At 41.9% G+C, this 22276-nt stretch overlaps 1 protein-coding gene across 3 annotated transcripts in view; it reads left to right on the forward strand.

Moving 5' to 3' along the window:
• Positions 1-22276, forward strand: part of cadm1a (cell adhesion molecule 1a) — a 390389-nt gene that overhangs the window by 288388 nt on the left and 79725 nt on the right. For all 3 annotated transcript variants that reach the window (XM_084565221.1, XM_084565223.1, XM_084565222.1), the window contains 2 exons: positions 4940-5086; positions 22061-22213. In XM_084565221.1, the coding sequence (XP_084421347.1) occupies positions 4940-5086; positions 22061-22213 (300 nt within the window). The remainder of the gene's footprint in view (positions 1-4939; positions 5087-22060; positions 22214-22276) is intronic.

Here is a 22276-nt window from a genome sequence, read left to right on the forward strand (position 1 = left end):
TGACACGGATGGCCAACGGCTGAAATCAACAACAATTTTTTTTATTATCATTATTATTATTTGTGCGCTCATTTCTAATGGAAAAACAGGCAAATTAAATGATAGATTTTAAACATTTGGAGGGAATGCATTAAGTGCGGCTCAGACTAGCAATTACATATCACTCCCACCGTCTCCGGCGTGCCATTATCGTAATGCCTGTTTCGGTTATGAAGGTTTATCTTCCGCCGTTATTACACTAGTCGTCGGCGGCCGGGGAACGTGTCTCGCTAAAAGCTTCAGCGTGAGACTTTTGTTTGAAGGAGGCGTATCATTATTCCTGCACTCTTGCCCCCTCGCTTGGTAAATGTGGCGCTCCAACAATTGCCGCACTTCTTGACGAGTTGTCTCTCGCGCGAGGGGGGCTCCGCGAGCGACTTCCGTGAAGCCGTCACAGGTGCTGGAGAAACAACACACAATGTGCACATTTGTTCTGCGATCACAAAGATATATTTTTATGTCACAGTGACATCCGAACAGCTGTTTTTGGAACAAATGGGTGACTGGTGATGTGTAAAACGTTCTGTTTGGACAAAAAAGTAATCTTTTCTTTTTTGTTCTCGTATAGTTTACTCTGTGCTTTAGACGGGAGAGCAAGCCGATCGAGTCAGGGCTTCAAAAGAATAATAATAATAATAATTACCGTAATCTGCAAGACTGACTTAGTTACCATCAATTATCTGAAAGTTTAATTACCCTTATAATTGTCAGTTAGATTGAAATCCATCACAATTGCCAATAACTGAATGAATCTAAATAGTGACTGAATTTAAAGCATTGTTCTCCTGCAAGTCTAGTTTAGAAAAGTCAAAATAGAACTTTTTAGCTAAAAGAGAAAAGAAAGAAAATATTCAAGTGAAATAAAACATACGCCAATCACTCAGAACATTATGACCACTGACTGGAGAAGTAAATAACATTGACCATCTTGTGATGATTCAGTGTTCTTCTGGGAAACTTTTAGACCTGGCTTTCATTTGTGTGGATACTCAGACATGTAGCACCCACCTAGACCAGACCAGGCACCCCCACCCCATAGCAATGAGACTCCTTGATGGCAGCAGCCATCCCCAGCAGGATGCAGCCACAAAAACACTTTAGGAACAACTCAAAAAAACATGAAGAACAGCACAAGGTGTTGACCTGGCCTCCAAATTCACTAGATCCCAAACTGATCAAGTATCTGTGGGATGATCCACAGAGGCCCCTCCCCTCAAATCCCCCCCAACTAACAACATTCAGTTGCCAGACACCACAGGACACCCTCAGAAGGCCCATGCCCATTATCTGATGAGTCACCACAAGGGAGACCTACACAATATTAGGAATTAGGTGGTCATAATGTTATGCCTGATCGGTCATTTGACTCATCATAAATGAAGTAAATCCTTCAGAACCTCTGCAGGTCATATTCTGCAGATAATACAGCTCTTGCAAGCTTTGACTCTTGTTTTCTTTTCCTTTTCATTTTCCGCCTTGGCCTTCTGACACTCCCCCACACACCAAGCGTTCAATACCAAAAAAAAAAAAAAAAAAAAAACATTCTTTGAAATGTTAAAAAAGCTTCATGCTCCAGATTCAAGCGGCTTTTGCCCACCGTGATGTCAGCAGCGCTTTTGTGAAGCTCCTCTGACAGCGTCCTAGGGGGCCGCGACACATGGTTGTTGTTGGCCATTAATTAGTGTAAAGCTCCTCCACCTCCTCGCTCCGTCTTCCCGCGTGTCAGACTTGTTTATTTCGCACAACGGGAACAATTAAGCGGCTGACAAGGCGGCCACCGTTTGATGTCCTTGCGACTACTTCCACTGACTTAAAACACAACTTAGCAGACACCTTGCAGCGCCCCGCTGCTGCCTTGTAACCTTCAGTGGATGCCTTGAAATGCGTTTTGTAGTATGTAAGCGTATTATCATAACCAGATGCCCGGCCCACCGCCCACCTCGGCACATCTTTGAAAAATGAGGCTCGGTCGTGAATATTAAAGACGGCGAGGTTCATTTATTTAGGGCCGCGTTCAGGCCACCGAGGGATGCTGATTTGAATCTCGTTTGTTAAGCTGTCTATCTTTATCTGTCAGCATCAGAGGATGCAATTTCTCTCGTCCCACCTCATCCGCCTTGTCTTCTAAATGGCAGGGATATTTAGAGGTGCTTGACAACTGAGGCATGCAAATTAGCAGTTGATGTTTCCTGCGATTCTTTAGTTTCCTTTCGCTTCTCACCCCCATTCTCCACCCCTGAGTCGGCCCTTTTAGCCTCTCTGAGAACACGCATTTGTGATTCTATTTTCATAACCATGTAGGAGGGAAAGCATAAGGGGTGGGGGGAGGGCTTACAAAGACTTTATCTATAAGTTTTCTCCACGCTTCAAGCCTCTTTTACTTTAAAGGAGCAACACTAGCAGTCTACATTTATTTGCAAATTCTGTATTTATTTAGCTCGGCACCTTGGTGTGATTTCCCAACATAGGGCAACATGCTTCCACTGCACTATCAGCAGCAATCCTTTAGAATTAAATATAATAAGAACCTTCAGACTCATTAGTAAGTTGAAGCCTCACTTTGAACCACCTGTTCATAATATCTCTCATACTTATTAGGTGCGATGCTGCTGCTTCTGCTGCAACGCGATCCTCCATTTAATTCAATTAAAACCAATCCAAAGCGGCGCTGGCCAGCCGAGACTGAACCGGTGGGCAGGTCCATCCGCTCGTCAACGCAGAGGAGGGTAGTGTGTTGCGGCGTTTGTCTCAGATTGCACAATATAGCGAATGACGAATGTGGGGCGTGAGCTCCGACAGTTCAGTGTTTTATCTGCATGGTATAGAGTGCAGAGTGTTTTTATTGCTTTTATATTGTCTCTTATGTTTGATGTCTTGTATTTTAGGTTGTATTTTTATGTATAGCACTTTGTGTCAGCCACAGCTGTTTTAAAGGGCTTTATAAATAAAGTTGAGTTGAGTTGAGTTGAGTGTCACGGCGGAAGGCAAACAACTCTGTAGCAGCTCGCCGCATCTACGACACGATGCCCGCCGACCCTCAGTCGATGTGTAATATACACTGCCTGGCCAAAAAAAGAAGAAAATTGCCACCGGGAAGTTATTTAACCCCAACTGATGCAATGAGTAGCTTCTCATTCTTCTCTCAAATCGTTGGCATGCATCAAGCAGAGAAAACATCTAAGAAGATTGTAGAAGCTACTAAAACTGGGTTAAGAACTGTCCAACGCATTATTAAAAACTGGAAGGATAGTGGAGAACCATCGTCTTCCAGGAAGAAATGTGGTCGGAAAAAAATCCTGATTGATGGTGATCTGTCATCACTTAAACGTTTGGTGAAATCAATTGGAAGAAAAACAACAGTAGAACTCAGGGCTATGTTTAATAGTGAAAGTAAGAGCATTTTGACACGTACAGTGTGAAGGGAACTCAAGGGATTGGGACTGAACAGCTGTGTAGCCTTAAGAAAACCACTAATCAGTGAGGCTAACCGGAAATAAAGGCTTCAGTTTGCTAGGGAGCATAAAGATTGGACTCTGGAGCAATGGAAGAAGGTCATGTGGTCTGATGAGTCCAGATTTACCCTGTTCCAGAGTGATGGGGGCATCAGGGTAAGAAGAGAGGCAGATGAAGTGATGCAACCATCATGCCTAGTGTCTACTGTACAAGCCTGTGGGGGCAGTGCTATGATCTGGGGTTGCTGCAGTTGCTCAGGTCTAGGTTCAGCAACATTATGTGCCACACCACCACATCACTGTGTTGCCCTTCATCAAGGTTATGAACTTAAATCAAACACACAAAATGCTTACTCATAGCACACAATACTTGGTGTTATGTTGTACCAGGCTGAACATATTTGAGCTGCTGGCGTAGCAGTCACGGCCACTCCTGTGTTCGTGCACCTTCTTTCCAGTTTTGTGATCTTACGTGTTACAATTTGCTCTTATCGTGAATTTCTGATTCGAAACTGCGCTGGTCGCCTCGAGCACACACGGACACACCGGGGAACGGAGATAACTAGCGGCCACCGCCGGCAAGCCGCCCGGTGTTGGTTTTTGTGGCGATCATTTGAAATAAACCAAAACCACTCAGGGCTCACCGTCATCTGCAACAATAGACGCTGCCCTAAAGCAACGTCTGAGATCTTATTACTGCAGTCTTCCAAATCAAAGCAGCGCAGAGCTGGAAAGAAAGAAAGAAAAAACATTTTTCATTCTTCAGGCAGAGATATTGTTTGTGAGACCAGGAAGTGCAGCGTTCTAAGTGGAGACTGATGACTGATGACGGCCATGACCAATTTTTCTCTAGCCACCGGCTAACTGAGCTACAGTCTACTTTTGACTCAGTGCTATTTTTTCCTTTGTGGTACCACTCATTAAATATTAGATTATACTCAAACTCTTTAGCAAGTACAATTAAGTCGTTTGATTTATGGACGAAGAAAAAGCAAAGTATTACACCCCCAACATTAACACAACATCATGAATCCATTGACTTTTATCTTTTTATGGACTCTATGCTGTTTTTAGTTGCATATGTTTACGTCCCGGGACCAGATTTATCCAGAAGAGGTTAACTGAGCATTAAAGGAAGATAGTTTTGTGCAGCGTAAATGCTTTCCTTACTGCCACGCCGTCCTTTTAATCGTCTCGTGACATCCCACGCTTATCTTCAGATGGCCCCCGACCCACGCTTTGTTCTCCCCCTGCTTACCCATTAATCACACACGTGTGAGTTATTTCTGTAGCCGCACACGCCGCATGCTTTCCATTCGCACAACTGAGTCATTCAGTCCGATAAGGGGGGGCTTATTTAAAAATATTTTAGTTGACACCTTGTTGTCTTTAAACCCCCCTTCACCTGAACGTCACTTATACGTCCCTGTCTCTGTGTGTCGTCCTAGTGGTGAGTCAGAACCTGGTGACGGACAACGTGTCCGTGGTGGAGGGGGACATGGCGATCATCAGCTGTCGGGTGAAGAACAACGACGACTCCGTCATCCAGCTGCTCAACCCCAACAGACAGACGATTTACTTCAGAGACATGAGGCGTGAGTATTATCCGTCATTATTCGTGTTTTCACTGCCACGTGTGGTGTCCTGGGGTTGGTCCCTTTTGTGGTTTCGGGTGAGTACATCTGCTTTTGTCTGAGTGGAAGAAAGCAACGCGCACACTTGCGAGGAACCCGGCCGTACCCGCTGACAGCCTCTTATATGATTTTATTCAATTTTATATTTTCACTTTCAACAGAGCACAATGGAACAGAATGGACTAGCAGCGTGTATTCAACAAGCTGTTGTTCTGCTGGTTTTGGTTGTTGAGTATTTTACCTGAACACAGGGGCAGGATGTTTCCCCTTAAAACCTACAGGTCTCATTTGCAGACACAAAAATGACAAAATAGTGGAGTATATCAGATCAACTACAATGTTTAGCTGTATAATTATTGTTTCATTATAAAGACAAGACTTCTACGTTGACTGCAGAGGTCTAAGAATATGTTGCAGAGTCAGTGTAAAGGCGTAACGAAGCCCAGCTTTATTAATAGCGGCTTGTTTGGGCTGTTCCGGCAGATCCTGGGACCATATGTATGCGCCGGGCGCAGTCGGTTTCTAGGGACTATACACAATTAAACCACACATCCAGTATAAACCTAGCTAAAGAGCTAATTATCGTAGAATAATGTCCGGACAAGGAAGCAGAGGCGCAGCTTGTCAACGGGCAGCTGCCTGGGGCCCAACAGCCATTAGGGACCTCTGACGGCTGACAAACTTTAAACTGCAGCAGTGGCAATATGAGCCCCACCTGACACTCAACACACACTATGTCCCGTTACGTGTCCTGAGCGTGACTCCTTAGAGTAGTTAAGTGTAAGAACAGAACCCAGTTCAAACTGAGACGAACATATCCCTCTGCTCTGAAGCACATGACGATGATTATTAAATAGCTGACTTGTTTAGCCTTAACTACAAAATAACTTCCGGCAGCATCACTACTTTGCTTAGTTTGATGATTCTTTGACGGCTGACATTAGTTAACTTAGCAGGCGGAGCAGTTTATCCAGCTCTGATGTGTGTAACCAGGGTTAGGGTTAGGTTAGGTCGAGGGTTAGGGTTAGGGTTAGGTCTTGTGTGTGCACTGCCTGCAGGACTCGAGACACCACAGATAGTCTGCTTGTTAGCTTAGCTAGGAAGCTAAAAGAACACTAAACAACCATTCAGCTTACGGTCTGTTGTGTTAAACTATCATTTCATAGGACACTAGATGGGGAATAAAAGGCTTATTTGTTCTGCAATGTTGGTTAATTTTCGCCTAGAGCTCCAAGAGACTGTAGAATTCCTTAGCATGAATGCAGCGTTTGACCTGAGAAAGTTCTAACAGCGAACCATGTTTAGCTTCAGAATAAAAGTCAAGTGGACCGTTGCCTTTTGACCTGGCATTACGCTGCTAGATATTCTGTATGTATCTGCCACTTTTATTTGTCTTTGAAGAGGAGAGAGTAGGCTGCAGCCCGCTGCACATACCGCCTGCTGCAAGAAAGAAGTCCTCCATGTCTTTATGTGGTGGATATCAAATGTGTTTGATTACAGCCTTTTGATACGGTCACATGACACGGCCGTCAGCGTTGATGATGCATTTATTTATTTAATTTGCCTACAATTACACATCCGATGTATTATTTATGAATTTACTAGGAGGATACAAGCGTTAAGACAAACACCATAAAATGTGTAATTTAACTGAACCTTGAGAAAGGAGCCAGCGGTGTAGTTGTGTCACGTTAATTAATATTCTCTTATGTTACTTGCACTTGCAGGGAGCGGCATTAAGTTTGACCCACATGTCTGCCGCCCGGATTAATAGAGAACGAGGTTAATGCAAGCTACCGAACATGTTTAGCTTTCAGTGTGTCTGCCTTAATAAAAGCGGCTCATATCCCTAAACATTTAATGACCTGTGTGTTTATTCTTATCCTGCCCAGTTATCGTGCCCCGGCTCTAATTAGCCGAGTTTAGGTGGACATACTCTTTACTCTGTCGTGCCACATTCTGGTTACTTTAATTATGTTTCTTAGGCCCTCCTGTGCAGAACGTTGACCTCCTCATAACATGATGTAGACCTCTGTAACTGTATAACATGGTGTTGCTGGCTGACGCATTAATTATTTTAGTGTATTGTGTTCAGCAGTTGGAGTAGTTTTCAAGCCCAGCCCTTCAGAATATATGTTCATATACATGCAATCTGTACATAAGGACGCTCCAGAGGACAGGCAGCTACAGAAAATGAATGAATGAATCCACTTCTTTAATGTTATTATGTTGAGTTTTCAGTCATTTCGGTTGTTACTCATGGTAACACCAAATGCAGTTTAATGCTGCCTTCGAGGTGTGTACACAAAATGCTTACAGTTCAACTGCTAGCATCTGCCGTAACAACCCTGCTAGGCAACGGTTGGCATCCAGAATCCACCGAGGCAACAGTCTAGCAAGCTAACAACAAATGGGCAACTTAATGAAGGAAAAGCTTAAGCATAATGAATGAATGAGGTTGTTGAAAATATCAACATTTTCCTCAGGCGTGTAAAATTGAATCAAATTAATTTAACTAAATTACGTTATATCATCTTATCATCCACCTCCTTGAACACGGCAAACACTACCTCATTTGAAGGCGGCATAATACAACAGGTCCCTGATTTCCTGGGGTGAACAAAACAAACCAGTGTCACTTTAATAAAGAAGTCAAGACAATAACCGGCCATTGTTCTGTGAGAAACTGGTTTTATGCTGCACACAGCATGAGTCTGCAAACAGCAGGGCACCGGGAAAGGTGTTGGCTGAGACGTCTGAGGTGTGCAGCTCTTCATCTAACAGCTCACTGCGGCTGCTCCTTCTTGTTCCATTACCCCTCGCGTTATTTCCAACTGATAAAAAAAAAATAATAAATGGTAAAAATGGCCGCCGTCTTGTTTTGTGGACACTCTGTAATTTTGAAGAATGTTAGTGGCAAATGCTCAATTCAGTTCAATTCAGTTTTATTTACAACAATACAAATTGTCTCAAGGCGCATTACAGAATCCGGTCTGAAACCCCCAGAGCAAGCACAAAGGTGACGATGGCAAGGAAAAATCCCTTTTAACAGGAAGAAAACTTGAGCAGAACCTTAAGCTCATATGGAGGGACCCATCTGCCTAAGGTCAGCCGGGTAGAGACAGAAAAGAGAGAAGAGAGAGGAGTGGAGGAATGATATAAATATACATCTTTCATAGATACATACATCTGACTAAAAGCGTACATGTAGAATCTGATGGTGATACAAATACAACATATAGCTGATGATGTTATATGACAGTTTGATAGTGAATATAAATAAAGCTGTTAGTGACAGTAGTTGTTCTATTACAGGTGAGTTAGCTGCTTTAATTACTGAATATAAGCAGTATCATAGGCAGGTTGGAGAATTGTTCATTCAGGTAGGAGTGGATAACTGCAGGAGGCTATGAAGACTGGGCAGGTTGATGAGGACCACGGATGTAGACACTCGCAAGAAGATGGAGGACGAGGAGGGGAGGGGAAAAGAGGGACACACAGCAGTTAACATGCTATTCAGTAGTACCAGAGAGTTGCATGAGTAGTAATAGAGAAGAAATTAGAAAAGAAATTAGAGGTTAGGAGCTCGGTGCGAGAGGAAAGAAATTAGAGGATAGGAGCTCGGTGCGAGAGGAAAGAAATTAGAGGATAGGAGCTCTGGGGCCAGAGAAAAGAAATTAGAGGATAGGAGCTCAGTGCCAGAGAAAAGAAATTAGAGGACAGGAGCTCGGTGCCAGAGAAAAGAAATTAGAGGACAGGAGCTCAGTGCCAGAAAAAAGAAATTAGAGGATAGAACTTCGGTGCCAGAGAAAAGAAATTAGAGGATAGAATTTCGGTGCCAGAGAAAAGAAATTAGAGGACAGGAGCACGGTGCCAGAGAAAATAAATTAGAGGATAGGAGCTTGGTGCCAGAGAGAGAAGAGTAGAGGACATGTGCTTAATGTCATTCCCCAGCTGCCTAGGCCAATTGCAGCTAATGCTAAGCTTACTCACAAAACACACTGTATTTCCTGTGGCTACTTCATAAAATAACATTTGTTTTTTACCAGTTAAATGATTTCAATGTGAAACTGCAGCAGTAGAAATGTTTGTTTACATTAGCAGCAATATCTGAGCTCATCGTCAGTTTTGCATTCTGTATTGATATGCAATGTTTATAGACATTAGCAGTGAATTAATACAGTATTCCTTCAGGGAATGTCGTCACAGACATCCACAGTGATTTACCAGTCATTTAGCCTTTGAGATTGCAGCTTGAAGTTTAGAGAAGTTATTAATTAGTTTAGCAGACCAAATCAAACAAACACACAAACCATGTGTTTCTGCTCCAACCCAGACAGCTGTACATGACGCTGTCGCTTTTTAATCACTACTAGAAACACTGCAATCAATGCAATCACAACAGTACTTGTTGTATTAGCTGGTTAATCAAAGGAACAAGGTAAATGCATCAGACAGCAGCAGACGTGAACGCTGCTTCACTCTCATTTACCTCGGGGAAAAAAAAAAATACAGAGGCTCGAACGGTGACGTGGAGTTATTTTAGTTGCTGTTTTGCTACCGATCCTCTCGCTGCTCTCTCAACCCGACCTACACCGTGATCATGTGTATGTGTAACTAACCTTACTCCCACGCTCTGGCTCTGAACAAAGATGCATTCCCCAACATTTTGAAGGAAAAGCAGAGGGAGTGAAACAAACACTCAGAATTCAGACTTGTATTAAGTCATAGTATTACCAGTTTTCATTAATGGCACTAAATCTCAACAAAGAACTGATAATTGAGTGGCATTTAATTATTATTTTCCATAGGATTTGTGTTTAAATGAGTGCTCATACCGGAACAAGACAATATAATCTTAAAACAATGAGGATGACACACTGGTAGAACACAGTAAGACACAACTTGAAAAGAGAAAAATCTTTTATAGAAATGTAAATTAAAGTACCGGCACACTTTGACAAAATCGACAAACTATTAAGCTTGGTTTAGCATAATTAGCTGGATCTCTCCGATATGATCTGATCTTTGCACCTTTTCTGAGTTGAGACTTCATGCGTGCCCACAAACTGTACATGCACTCCCTTCCACATGCTACACAAGGGCACGCTTGCAGAATGCCCTCGTGCGTATGCTAAACCGAACTTGGTATTTATCTGCTGTTGTGCCGAGCCCCGGTGGTGAGCCGACTCCCACAAGCTGACTGTCAAGGGCACGGTGTTCTTCTTTGACGGGGGGGCTCCTTGATCTCTTGCGATCCCTCCCAGGCATCCTCGCCGCAGCTGCACTGCTTCATTATGACATAACCTCCACCAGGCAGCCTCCAAACAACATAGCCCCCTTCAAAATATCACATCTGCCATCTCGGTTTGAATCCACAGTGGCGGATTATGTTGGTGAGTGTGAGATGGAATGCGAGAGAGGGCAAGGAGAGGGAAAGGGAGGAGTGCTTTAAAAGTGGCTTCAGTTCCTCATTGGTCATCCTTCTGTTCACCAAAAGCGGCTTGTATGCTTTCCGTAAGCCATTTTATTCGGCTTAATCAGTTTTATTCATGTTGAAAGGAGAATCGTGAGAGCTGCATTTCATTCTACCACACTGTCTGTGCACCAAAGCTCCACATACTGAAAAACGCATCTGTGTAATGTATATTTCAAGGGCTTTTCTGGCGATTTAGCAGGGACCAGCAGCAGAGGCCGACACTTCCTGAGTTCATTTTAGTTTCTAATATGTGTCAAGCTCCAAAAGTACTGGAGCCTACAGTGTGTACAGTGTAAATCTCATACATATACATACATATATATATGTGTTAGGGGTGGAACTCGGGTGGAACTCGGGTGGAACTCGATTAAAAGAAAATCGAATCAGTTAGAGGCTTTGTAATTAATTAATCTCGATTAATCGCATTTTAATCACATAACAATATTTGGTCCAAAAAGCAACATTTTTTAATTTAAATGAATTTTAGTGGACGCCTGAATCAAACAATACACACAGACATGAATATTGTAAACTCAAGCTCTTTAAATGTCTGGAAAAAAGGCATTTAATTGCATTTCAATTCAAAACAATAGAAAAAAGAAATAAAATATCCCTGGCCAAAACTGAACAGACCTAAAATTAAAGTGCCATTTTAAGTACTTTAAGTACTTTTTCAGGACATATTGACTTTAAATGGTAAAAAATCCAATTTTATCCAATCCTCCATTTTGGTAGCCGTTAGCCGAGCTCTGACGTGTGCATCAGTGTAATCGGTGTACCAGGAAATCGTGCACTGACAAAAGTTCCGCGTTGTTTGGAATGCAAACTGAGATTAAATTTAATTTGTAATTAATTAATCATAAGTAAACCCTAATATATATATAGATTGCATGTCTTTCGGTAAGCCCTTCCTGCCTTGTAAACAGCCACAGCTTCCCAACTCCTCACTCGCAGTTTGTAACTTTTCTGTCTCAAAGCTTAGATACCCCCTGATGAGATAATCAGGCCATTTCATACCTCTTTTAACTCACCACTCCTCTGATGAATAAATGCGAATGAAACTGGTGCTTCCAGACCTGCAAGTCCCCAGCGCTGCCTTAAATAAATAAACGGTATATTCTGGCCCAAAGACGTTCCCAGTATACGAACCCTGGCTTGTCATTTTCACCTGACTCTCGATCTGCAGCAATTTACTTCTGTTGAAGGACAACAGCATATGACGCTTTAGTACACGCTTTTGTTTTCACTATTGTTAACAACAGGCGTGCGCACAGATGGTGATGTTTTCATGCAACGATGACCTTTAGTGCGTGAATGCTGTTGTTCTCCATTCAAAGTGAGTAGTAGTAAACTCCCAGATGCTAGGCTGTAGCTCAGACTGCCATATGTTTAACTGAGAGAATTACATTACCAACAGCTTATCAGCAGATAATATTATTTCAATTAGATTTACAGTTTTAGCGCTTTTGCATTGCATTGCATTAGACTCCTGTAAAGAGGTAGGCTGTTAGCGACGATATGTATCTGTAAATCAACTTTGCATTAAGCACATATTCAAAGTTCTTCCATTAGGCTGCATTAATTAAAATCAAGCTTTGTATTTGGTAACAATTCGGACACCTCACATTTGCTGTAAACCCACTAGAGCCTGTGCAAAACTGTTTGGCCTTGCAGCATGAATGCGCTCAATGAACTAATGCATCTATTAATACTGTAGCAACACATTTCAAACCTCTTTTGTTTAAGAAGACAAAACCGTATTCTCAACACCTTGATTTTGTTAGCTCTTCCTGTGTTATTATATCAGATATGTGGGCAATGAGCTCATGCGCACTTTTCGATATCGCTCACTAAAGGAAACACAGAATATCTTCTCCTTCAAATATACACCCACACGGTCACTTGTATAAAAAAAAGGCCAAGAAGAGCACTCACACTCAAGCAGTGCCCTTGTACTCCCGTGGAGGAGGGGAGGAGTAGCAGCTTCTTTAGCAGTGGGTGATCTGTCCACTGAAGGCCAGCGAGGTCCGGGGTGGAAGGATTTATGTGAAAACAGCTTAATGAGGTGGCTTTGAGGGGGGAGTATACAACACAAGCAAGTACACCAAATAATTTTACTGTGACTCACTTGTATTTGAGCCTATGTTTAAATTAAAAAAAAAAAAAAAAAGCAAAAGGAAAGCAGATTTGTGTGATATGCTGAATTTAACCTGACGGAGAAAGCAGCTCGGACAACTCACGTAGCATGAGAAGCTATTTGTGTTGTTCACATAACAATTTACGCTATTGACACTTTTTAAAACCCGATGTTTGTGCTCTTGATTTTTTAGACCATTGAGATTTAAAATTATTTAAAGAGAGTCACTCAAAACCCGGAGGAAGCGACTCCGGATGTAACGTAAACAGCTAGCTAAACTTTATAAGCCCTAGCTAGCAAAGTTAGCTTGAAAATCAACTGTTTACTATAAATTAGATTTATTGGCTGAGACTTTATTTAATCTTACATACATTTGTCCATAGAAAGAAACGTTTAACAGCAATTTGTTAATGTATATGAACTGAAACAGGCTGCTGCTATTTGTCACTAAATCCACCATCGGTATTACGGTAATTCAAAGATGGACTGATAGAAAATGCATGATCTTATTCTATGTGCTATATACTGTATAAATAGTTTTCAATAGTTGGGATAACATCATAAATACAGGCTTTATTTATTTAAGACAGGCGCCAGGGTCTTATATTGTGAAATATTGTTGGAAACACTGGGTACATGTACCACTGTAACTGTAAAGCACTTTGAGTACCAACAGGTGGAAAAGCACTATATAAATATAAGAATATTTATTAGACTGTGCATCCAGAAAATGTGAAAAATGTGCTTTGCCGGTGAGAACATTTCAACTGACTTTCCAGTCAAGCAAAGCTTGCTGGGTATTTTAGAAAATACATGAGAAGTGCGTGTTATCCATCTTAAACAAACTGGATAGATAGATAGACAGACAGACAGACAGACAACTTTATTGATCCGCAGGGAAATTGAGATCTCCATCGCGTACAGCACTGTCGGACATACATGTACAAGAACTGGATAGAAAACGAATGAATAATCCCCAAATACCCAACACCCAATTGCACATTCTTAAGTTATTACACATTCTTAAGGAGAAAGAAAAAACAGACCGCACATTTTCATTGCACCCTATTATTGCAGATTATTCAGTGGAAGGGAAACCTGGCTGCCCCCTCTGTCCTTCAGTTTCTTTTCTGTTTGTCCTCCTCCCCCCAAGTGAGTGGTTGAACAGTTTGATGGCACGAGAGACAAAGGACTTCCTCAGTCTATTGGTCCTGCGCTTTGGGAGGTGAAAGGGAGGTGAAACGCTGCCTATATATACTATATACTGTAAACTATATACTGTCAGAAATGGCCATGGCTGTAAATAGGCATTACATACACTGGCTTTCCATAAAAACTGAAATTAATAAAACAGAAGGACTGTGCATTACATCGTTTTGAGTTGAATAAAGGTGATTAAATCAGTACAGAATATATATATAAAAAAAACACCAAGTAAAGTGAGCTGTATGTGATAGAGTCTTAAAACTGAATCAATGCTAAACACTCCCATATTCTGGATTTAGGCGGTAACCACTGCTTAGAAGCCCGAACTTCACCTAGAGTGGGGAGGAGGTTGGTTATAAGAGTGTAATTACCCCCGCCCCACCCCGTCTCGCCCACTCTGACACCCAATAATAAAACTTTGATGTGCTCCTCTCAAAAAGTAGCAGCAGCCACTAATCACAATTGATTGCAGCCACTTAGGCGAGGCACACTCATCATCTCCTTCTCTCTCTGGATGGGAGTCATCCTCGGCAAAGCCTGGAGAAGATAAACTATTCGAATGAAATGCGGCAGAGGAATGAAGATTAATCAAGAGAGGGAAGAGCAAAAAGCAAGATGAATTAAAACCGCGCAGTCGGCAAGGGTGAGAAAGGGCGGAAGAAACCAAGAGAAGGTGTATACAGTTTTGTTTTAAAGTTTCTTTTCGGCACGAATCCCATCCAATCCAATCTTACCTTGACTTTCAACTGCATGTCAGGGCAGATATCTTGACAGCGTGATGGATGATAACTTTGCGCAGCCTGCTTCGAGACAACCAGCCTTTTCCCCGTTTTAAATGTTGCCTTGAACGTAATTTATGGGTGTTTATGATAACTTGAAAACATATATATTTTTCACCTCTCACCTGTCATGCAAATACCTGATAAATTCAAGAGACAAACGACGTAAAGGTTTACGTTCCTGATCATTGATTTATAGTAGACACAGATTTACTTCTGCCGGCAAATGAGCAGCCCGCCACATTTATCCGATACTGGATATAAAAACCGACCAGATTATACAATTAGTAGTTAATAAATGTTCCATTAAAGCTGTGACCGTCATGAATCCACGCGTCCTCGTGCAGAGACGCTCACCACCAGCGTGTGAGAGGCATTTTAAAAAAGCACTTTTTCCTGCCTGGGCTGAAATGTGCTCTTTGAGTCCACACACAGTCCATTTAAAATTGAAAATAGTGAGCACTGACTGGGAAAACTAGATGGGCCGTGGTTCCAGGACTACAAGGTCTAATACAAACATTAAAGAACCATAGCCATATGCGTATGTGTCTACCCGAGGGCTATTCAATTAAAATTCAAAGAGAGTGAGGGAACATTTTCTCAAGCAAAGGTCTGGAGCATCAAGATGTCTAACTTGCGTTATGAGTTAGTCCTATGGACAGTACAGATGAATCACACAATGAAAGACCAATTCAATAATGTTTGAACACCTGCAACACTGAACAAGTACTTTAATAATATACGGTGTGGATGTTATTTTCTCATTTAAAGCCTCTGAGGGCGGTACAGTGGTGTGGTGCTTCGTGGTTGGCGCTAGGCATCAGTGCTAACCACGAAGCAAGAAGGTTCTGGGTTTGAATCTAGCGGCCGACTGGGGCCTTTCTTTCTGTGTGGAGTTTGAATGTTCTCCTTGTGTCTGCGTGGGTTCTCTCCAGGTACTCCAGCTTCCTCCCACCATCCAAAGACATGCTGGTTAGGTTCATTGGTGCTTCTAAATTGGCCGTAGGTGTGAGTGTGAATGATTGACTGGAGACCTGTCCAGGGTGTACCCCGCCTCTCGCCCCAATGAAAGCTGGGATAGGTTACAGCCCCGCCTCCAGACCCTCCACAGAACAAACAGTTACAGAAGCTGAATGACTCCTGGACACACTCCTGGATTCATTACTACACCAGGAACCAATAAAATGTTGCTAATTGCCAAATCTTGTCAAACTGTCTTAGCATAAATCCTGAAAAACAACAACTGCTTTTGTCGTTTTGTGCTGTGGAAAATCTATTAATGTCTGAATTAAATATTTGGTGTGTCAACAATTTGAGAAACCCATTCCAATAAGATGTAATCCATTTCATAAAAGTATTCCTCAGAGATCTCATAATCCTCTTATGTGTCACTTCTAAATAAGGCATTGTGGTACAAGCGTGAGCTGAATAAATAAAAAAAAATAAAAAATAAAAAATTGAAATACATGTTGAAAAAGAAACTCTGCAGCTCCGAGGCAAGGACACAGCTCCCCCGTGCTCAAGCTTTGGGACAACAATACTGCAGGCTCAAAGAGATACAAGGACAGATGATGGAGAACAACCTGGTTAACACAGCGGGGCTGAACGCAGTGGTACATTGCAGGCAAAGAAAATGCAGGCCTAGAAACACAGTGGACAGTTTCTTTATTGTTACATCACAGCACACTAGAATACATATTCTGTTTGTCTTTGTGTACTGGACAGAAAAGAAGGTGACCTTTAGCTTCACGCTTTTTTTTGCCCTGTTCTTTTTCTCTTGTTCCGTCACATGTCACAGCGTGAGAAGGACATCACAGATGCCTGACAAAGGTAATTGATAGTCTTTGGATAAGAGGAGGCGTCTGTCTAAACTTTGAAAGACTGTAAATGATCTGATGCGTTGGATTTTAAAGCTGACGGCGATCGTGATAATTTAAAAGCGGTGATAAGAGAGTACAGTAGAGACGTCCTGAAGCACGGCCGAGGAGACTCTGAGCGGTGGATGACTTTTCCTTTTCCTCTTCCTCAAGTTATTGAGTGCAGTGTCACTGGGAGGGTTGATTGACAGTACGCCAGCTTTACTGAACCCTATTCTGTGAACATTTAAGTTTATAGCAGTGCGACTGTGATCCACACTCCACTTCAAATGAAGGCAAACTGGTAAATGGAGCGGCAGAGCAAAGTTGTGAGTGCCAGTGCGGTGAGCGTCGTAACCTAGTGCAACGTGGATTTATGGGTAGGCAAAGGGAACAGTCTGAGTGAGCCAAACTGAGACGGTATCTCCCAAATCACTCGGTCTTGAACCTTTACACTATAAAGGGAGGCAAACACAGCTCTAGGTTTTTCTCCACAGTCTTTCATGTCACTAATAGGCGGACCCGCCTAACCTGACCTAGCCCTAACTGGACATATAGCCAGTAAATAATAGAGGGTCGTTTCATTTTGACAGTCACAGCTTTTGAAGCCTTCCCAATATTGATTTATCACACCTGGAAACTCACAGAGCAATTGCATCCATTGTAAATCATCTCACGTGATCCTAGTCACCCAGTCCAATCTGTGCATTCAACTAAACTTTGCAGGACGGACACACACACAGTGGAGAGAAAGCCACTGATGCCATTCCAGCCCAGAATTTAAAATCTAAAATAAAAGCTAGAGCTCAATTTTCTCATTGAATAAGTGAAATGGAAAGAAAGACAATGACGCGTTAAAGCTGTTGAGTGTTTCAATCAGTGGTTCAGATGTGTTGAGATTGTTTATCATAAAATTGCCTTGGCTATTGAATCTTGGAATGGAGTAAACGAAATGACAAGAAATAGGTAAACTAAAGATACAAGTTTAAGTTTTTCACTTCATTTAAGAAGGTCTCCAGTCTATCACAGGGCTAACGCAGAGAGACAGACAACCATTCACACTCACACCTACGGCCAATTTAGAATCGCCAACGAACCTAACCAGCAAGTCTTTGGACGGTGGGAGGAAGCTGGAGTACCTGGAGAGAACCCACACAGACACAGGGAAAACATGCAAACTACACACAGAAAGGCCCCAGGCGGCCCGGATTCGAACCCAGAACCTTGTTGCTGTGAGGCATCTGTGCTAACCACCACTCCACTGTTCCATCCATGTCATTTCTGTAACATTACAGCAGATTTGGCCGTATTTGTGTATTTGCTTTCTGGCTGCAGGGCAGCTCAATCACTCCATCATCTCTTATTAAGTCGGTTATTGTGTCCAGTGGCAGCTGTCTTCTCTCATTTAATAGTTCAAGAACTTTTTTATTGTCATATATATATATATCCATGTCATATATTCACATAAATCTACATTAATACCTGTGGGTAAGATCAACACATCTGTAGTTGAGAAAAGCTGATATCCAATGTTTTGTTTACCCATCCTTCCACCCCAACCTCCTGCCAGCTTGGGTTTCGTATCCCTCGTTATAATTTTTGGTGGTATTTAGGGAGCTTTTGACTTGAATGTAGCATAAACTTACATTACCTGGAATCTCTCTTCAGCTGACTGCTCCCCCTAGCAAGCAACAAGCTGAAGCGGCGTTGCAGCTAAAATGATATTTACTAAAGGGTCGCATGTTGCTGGCTGAAGATATATCCACAAACAAAATTATTTACTTCTGAGAGCTAAAGTGCTGACATCAAGAGCAGAGTATTCCTGCAACATATTTGAGACAGAAAAATGATTCAGTATAGAGGGTAATACAGAATCTGGCTGGGGATCGGAGGGCCGAGACGGTTGTCTGCTAATCGCTGGATTGGGGATCCAATAGAGTGCCTCTAATGTAGAAAAGTGCTGTATAAGTGCAGACCATTTGCCATTTCATCAGTTAAATTTTACGATTACATTCCATCTCATCTTAAAAGCCAAGGTGATTCATTGGGTTTTCGCTCGGGAGTCATCAGTTCTCAAATTTACCCGAGATCTAGAGAAAAGATATAGAAAACATGACAAGGAACCCCGGTTGTCCTTAAATACAGATGAACATTTTAAACTGATACTTATACTTTTTATTTTACAACTAGTACAATGTTTGGTTTTATGCAGATGATACCGTCTTTTATGTCGTCTTCATAATCACTGTTCAGGGCTTCTCCAGTTTGCTTTTGGTGATATCCAGATTTCTAATGACTGCATTTCATGAATTAACAGTACAGCACAGTCCAGAATTCAGTCTAATATTGAACATCTTTCACACTGAAGATTAGATTTTTACCACCACAGCCTGCATTTTCTTGAAAACTTGAAAACCATTTCTATCTTCTGATATGTCCTTACTAAAAGTAGTAAAGAAAAACAAGAAGATGTCTCCCTAAAGAGAAGTTATACCTCTTCTTCAGTGCATCTGTATACCAAGGCATCGCTCTGCGTGAATCTGGGAGACTTTAATTCAATTAAATCATTAGGATTAGAGGCTGACCTCTCATTGTAATGAGGGCTAACAAGTCTTTTGAATAAGCTACACTAATTAGAAGGCATATTATTCATCCGCCACAATAAGAGTTACATTTTGCTCAGACAAAAGAGGAAATATCTTCACTCTTGTGTTCTACGTTTTCATGTTTTTCGGATTACTGCTTCTTATTTCACTGTTTCCTGTAATGTGAGCTGGCATTTCTGATAGCATAATCAAAGACATGGAGAAGTAGGTGAGGTAGCAGCAGCACTTTATCCCTTGTAGAGAGCACCCAGCATCAGGACCAAAGTCTTTTGGTCTTCTGTTGTAGGAACACAGATGCATGTTGCATCTAATTGTTGGATTAGACGCTACATTTTATGATCTGATGGTCTTGATTAACGATATGCAAAATCAGTATTAGTAATTAGTAATCTTGTTTCTCGCTGGTGTCCTGAGTCAGTCACTCACACCATGTCTACCTCTTTACATTAAGTGAAAATAGATGATCAGCGACGTCACCTTCCCTCTGTTCATCTTCTGTGAATTCCTTGTGAAATCATTATGCAAGCCAGTGGTGAGGTTGTTCCATTTATTTATGTCTGTGTTTGAGGTGTACCATGTCAGAAGTCTCCATGTTTAATGCTCGGAGCTTTTAGGGGGAGAAAAGTGAAGCTAGAAGATGAGTACACAGATCTGAGGGAGTGCAGAGTGCAAAGAGCCCGGAGTCGCTGTCAGTCAAAGTAGAATTTATCAGCGCATCGAAGGGCGATGGAGATGGGTAGGCTTTCATCTTAACCACATGTTGTCATTCTACATTACAGCCGATAGAGCGTGCTTAGGTAGGCGGGCAAACAAGGTTAGGCAAGATGAAAGTGATTACAGACGAGGAAGAGACAGGATTTATAGATTTCCCCTCAAGTCCTGCATAGGCCAACCAAAGGACGCCCAAGGATGAGGCTCCCAGTTAATAAAAACAATGTTGTTAGCATGCGTTAGCATATGTCTGTAGCAAACCTCCTTTTTTTTGGTTATACAGACTGGAAGTATCAAAGTGTGAATTGGGCCCAGTGCTAATTAGTTTGAGGAGGCTTTTTTTCTAAGTTATTTGAAGCATGCATCAACTTGTGAAAGCTAAAATGGCAGGCCTCTTATTTTTATTTTTTACACAATCATGCCAACACAGATAAACCCATAGACTGTATATAAATATGGACAATGCGTCCCCACTTCCTGGCATTGGCCAAACTATTTTCCTGGCCATACAGGCGGCGCCATCTTGTATATTTGGAGCCAACATATGCGTTGTACTGTCCGAGAATGGAACCATGCGGAGCTGTGATGTCATTGCCCCACCCACACTTCCACCAGACTCACTCGCATTTTAGTTTGGCATGGCAACTGGTATTCGCCATTATGTCACATCCTGTTTCTATGGCGTCAAATAACTAACTAAAACAAAACGTATCCAAAAGACTGACACTTGAACATTAAACCATCCAGCCAGCCACCAGGGGGAGCTCTACTTGCTTTAGCCTCACATTTGAAGAGCTGTTCCATCATTTATCTTTATACAGTCTATGGATTAACCCAAAGCTGCAGACACGCGACAACAAACCCTTGTCATTTTTCTTGTATTAGCATTTTTCTTTTAAAGTATCGGTAGCGAAAATGATTTGCTAGTTAGATGGCTTGCGTTTATACATTACTAAACCATTTATTACAGCGTAATGTTATTGTGTTTCATTAAATACACTCAAGCATGACATAGTTTTCTACAGGTTTGAGAAGTAGAATAATTGTAGTGGAGTTGAAGTGATCGGTGTTTATGAGGCAATAAATAGAAATATATATACAAATGATTTGGAATGTAATAAACATAGATCAAATGGTTGTCTGTCTCTATGTGTTAGCCGTGGGATAGACTGGAGACCTGTCCAGGGTGTACCCCGCCTCTCGCCCGATGACAGCTGGGATAGGCCCCAGACCTTCACAGGATAATTGTAGATCATATTTTCAATCCGTCAGGCCACCCAGATTGATTGGGCAGGCTTTACGCTGCGATGGACAGACAGTCTACAACAAAATGGGTCAGATTGTTTGTAGGACTATTTTTTTTCCCACTGTATTGGTTTAAACACGCCCCATAGTGAAATCCAAATGCTATTCCAGGCTATTGGCATCTAGGAAGAACTAAAAACAATTGTGCAGTGAGTCAGTCCTTGGTGAGTCACTGCCCTTATGTGACAGTACAAAGAATATCTTAGATTTTAAGCACTGCTTAGACAAATGCAAACTGATGACGCACAAAATTTTGCTTGTTTTTTTATTTTTTTGGCATTTCACAACCCAATTGTTAATTAAAAAAACACAGAGACGAGGAATCGATTTATTGTAGTCCTTGACTTCAGTAAATGTTTCATTATGGATCCAACCTTAAGGGAAATGTAATGGTTTAAAACAGTTTCCATTTTATTTTGGTATTTCCCTCCATCATTTCTCTCAGTTTTGACCACAGCTGGTCTTATCATGTTCAGCATGCGGGAGTGAGAATGTGACACCACAAGATCTTCGTGTCAGAGCCAGATAAACAACTGTCAAATCGGCGTATTTCTTGAAAAACGTTTGATTTTCGTCTCAGCAATAATCACAGCCTCCCTGTGGACTGAAAATGAAACGGGCAGAATGTGCTGAAGTTCGATGTTTGTCCCACTAAATCTGAAGGAGGGTTCATTTGATGCTTGGAAATGTGTCATAGTCAAAATACTTAGTGATGTTATTATTCATTTATTTGCCTGTTGTGTTAAGATATATTCGACGTTGCAGTCACTATTAAATGTGACATTTATCATTTACTGCTGCTGCATACGGGGTATGTGTGAATAAATGTTGTATTTTGTGTGTTTTTCCCCTTCAGCTCTGAAAGACGCTCGCTTTCAGCTGGTGAACTTCTCAGACAACGAGCTGCGGGTGTCGCTGTCTAATGTCTCGCTGTCAGACGAGGGTCGATATGTTTGCCAGCTGTACACAGACCCCCCGCAGGAAGCCTACGCTGACATCACTGTGTTAAGTACGACAACAAAAACACACACATCACTCGCTGTTAGATTGATACTGTGGCAGGTAAAGCCTA

This window comes from Chelon labrosus (genome assembly GCF_963514085.1).
Source record: "Chelon labrosus genome assembly, chromosome: 17".
NCBI lineage: Eukaryota > Metazoa > Chordata > Actinopteri > Mugiliformes > Mugilidae > Chelon > Chelon labrosus.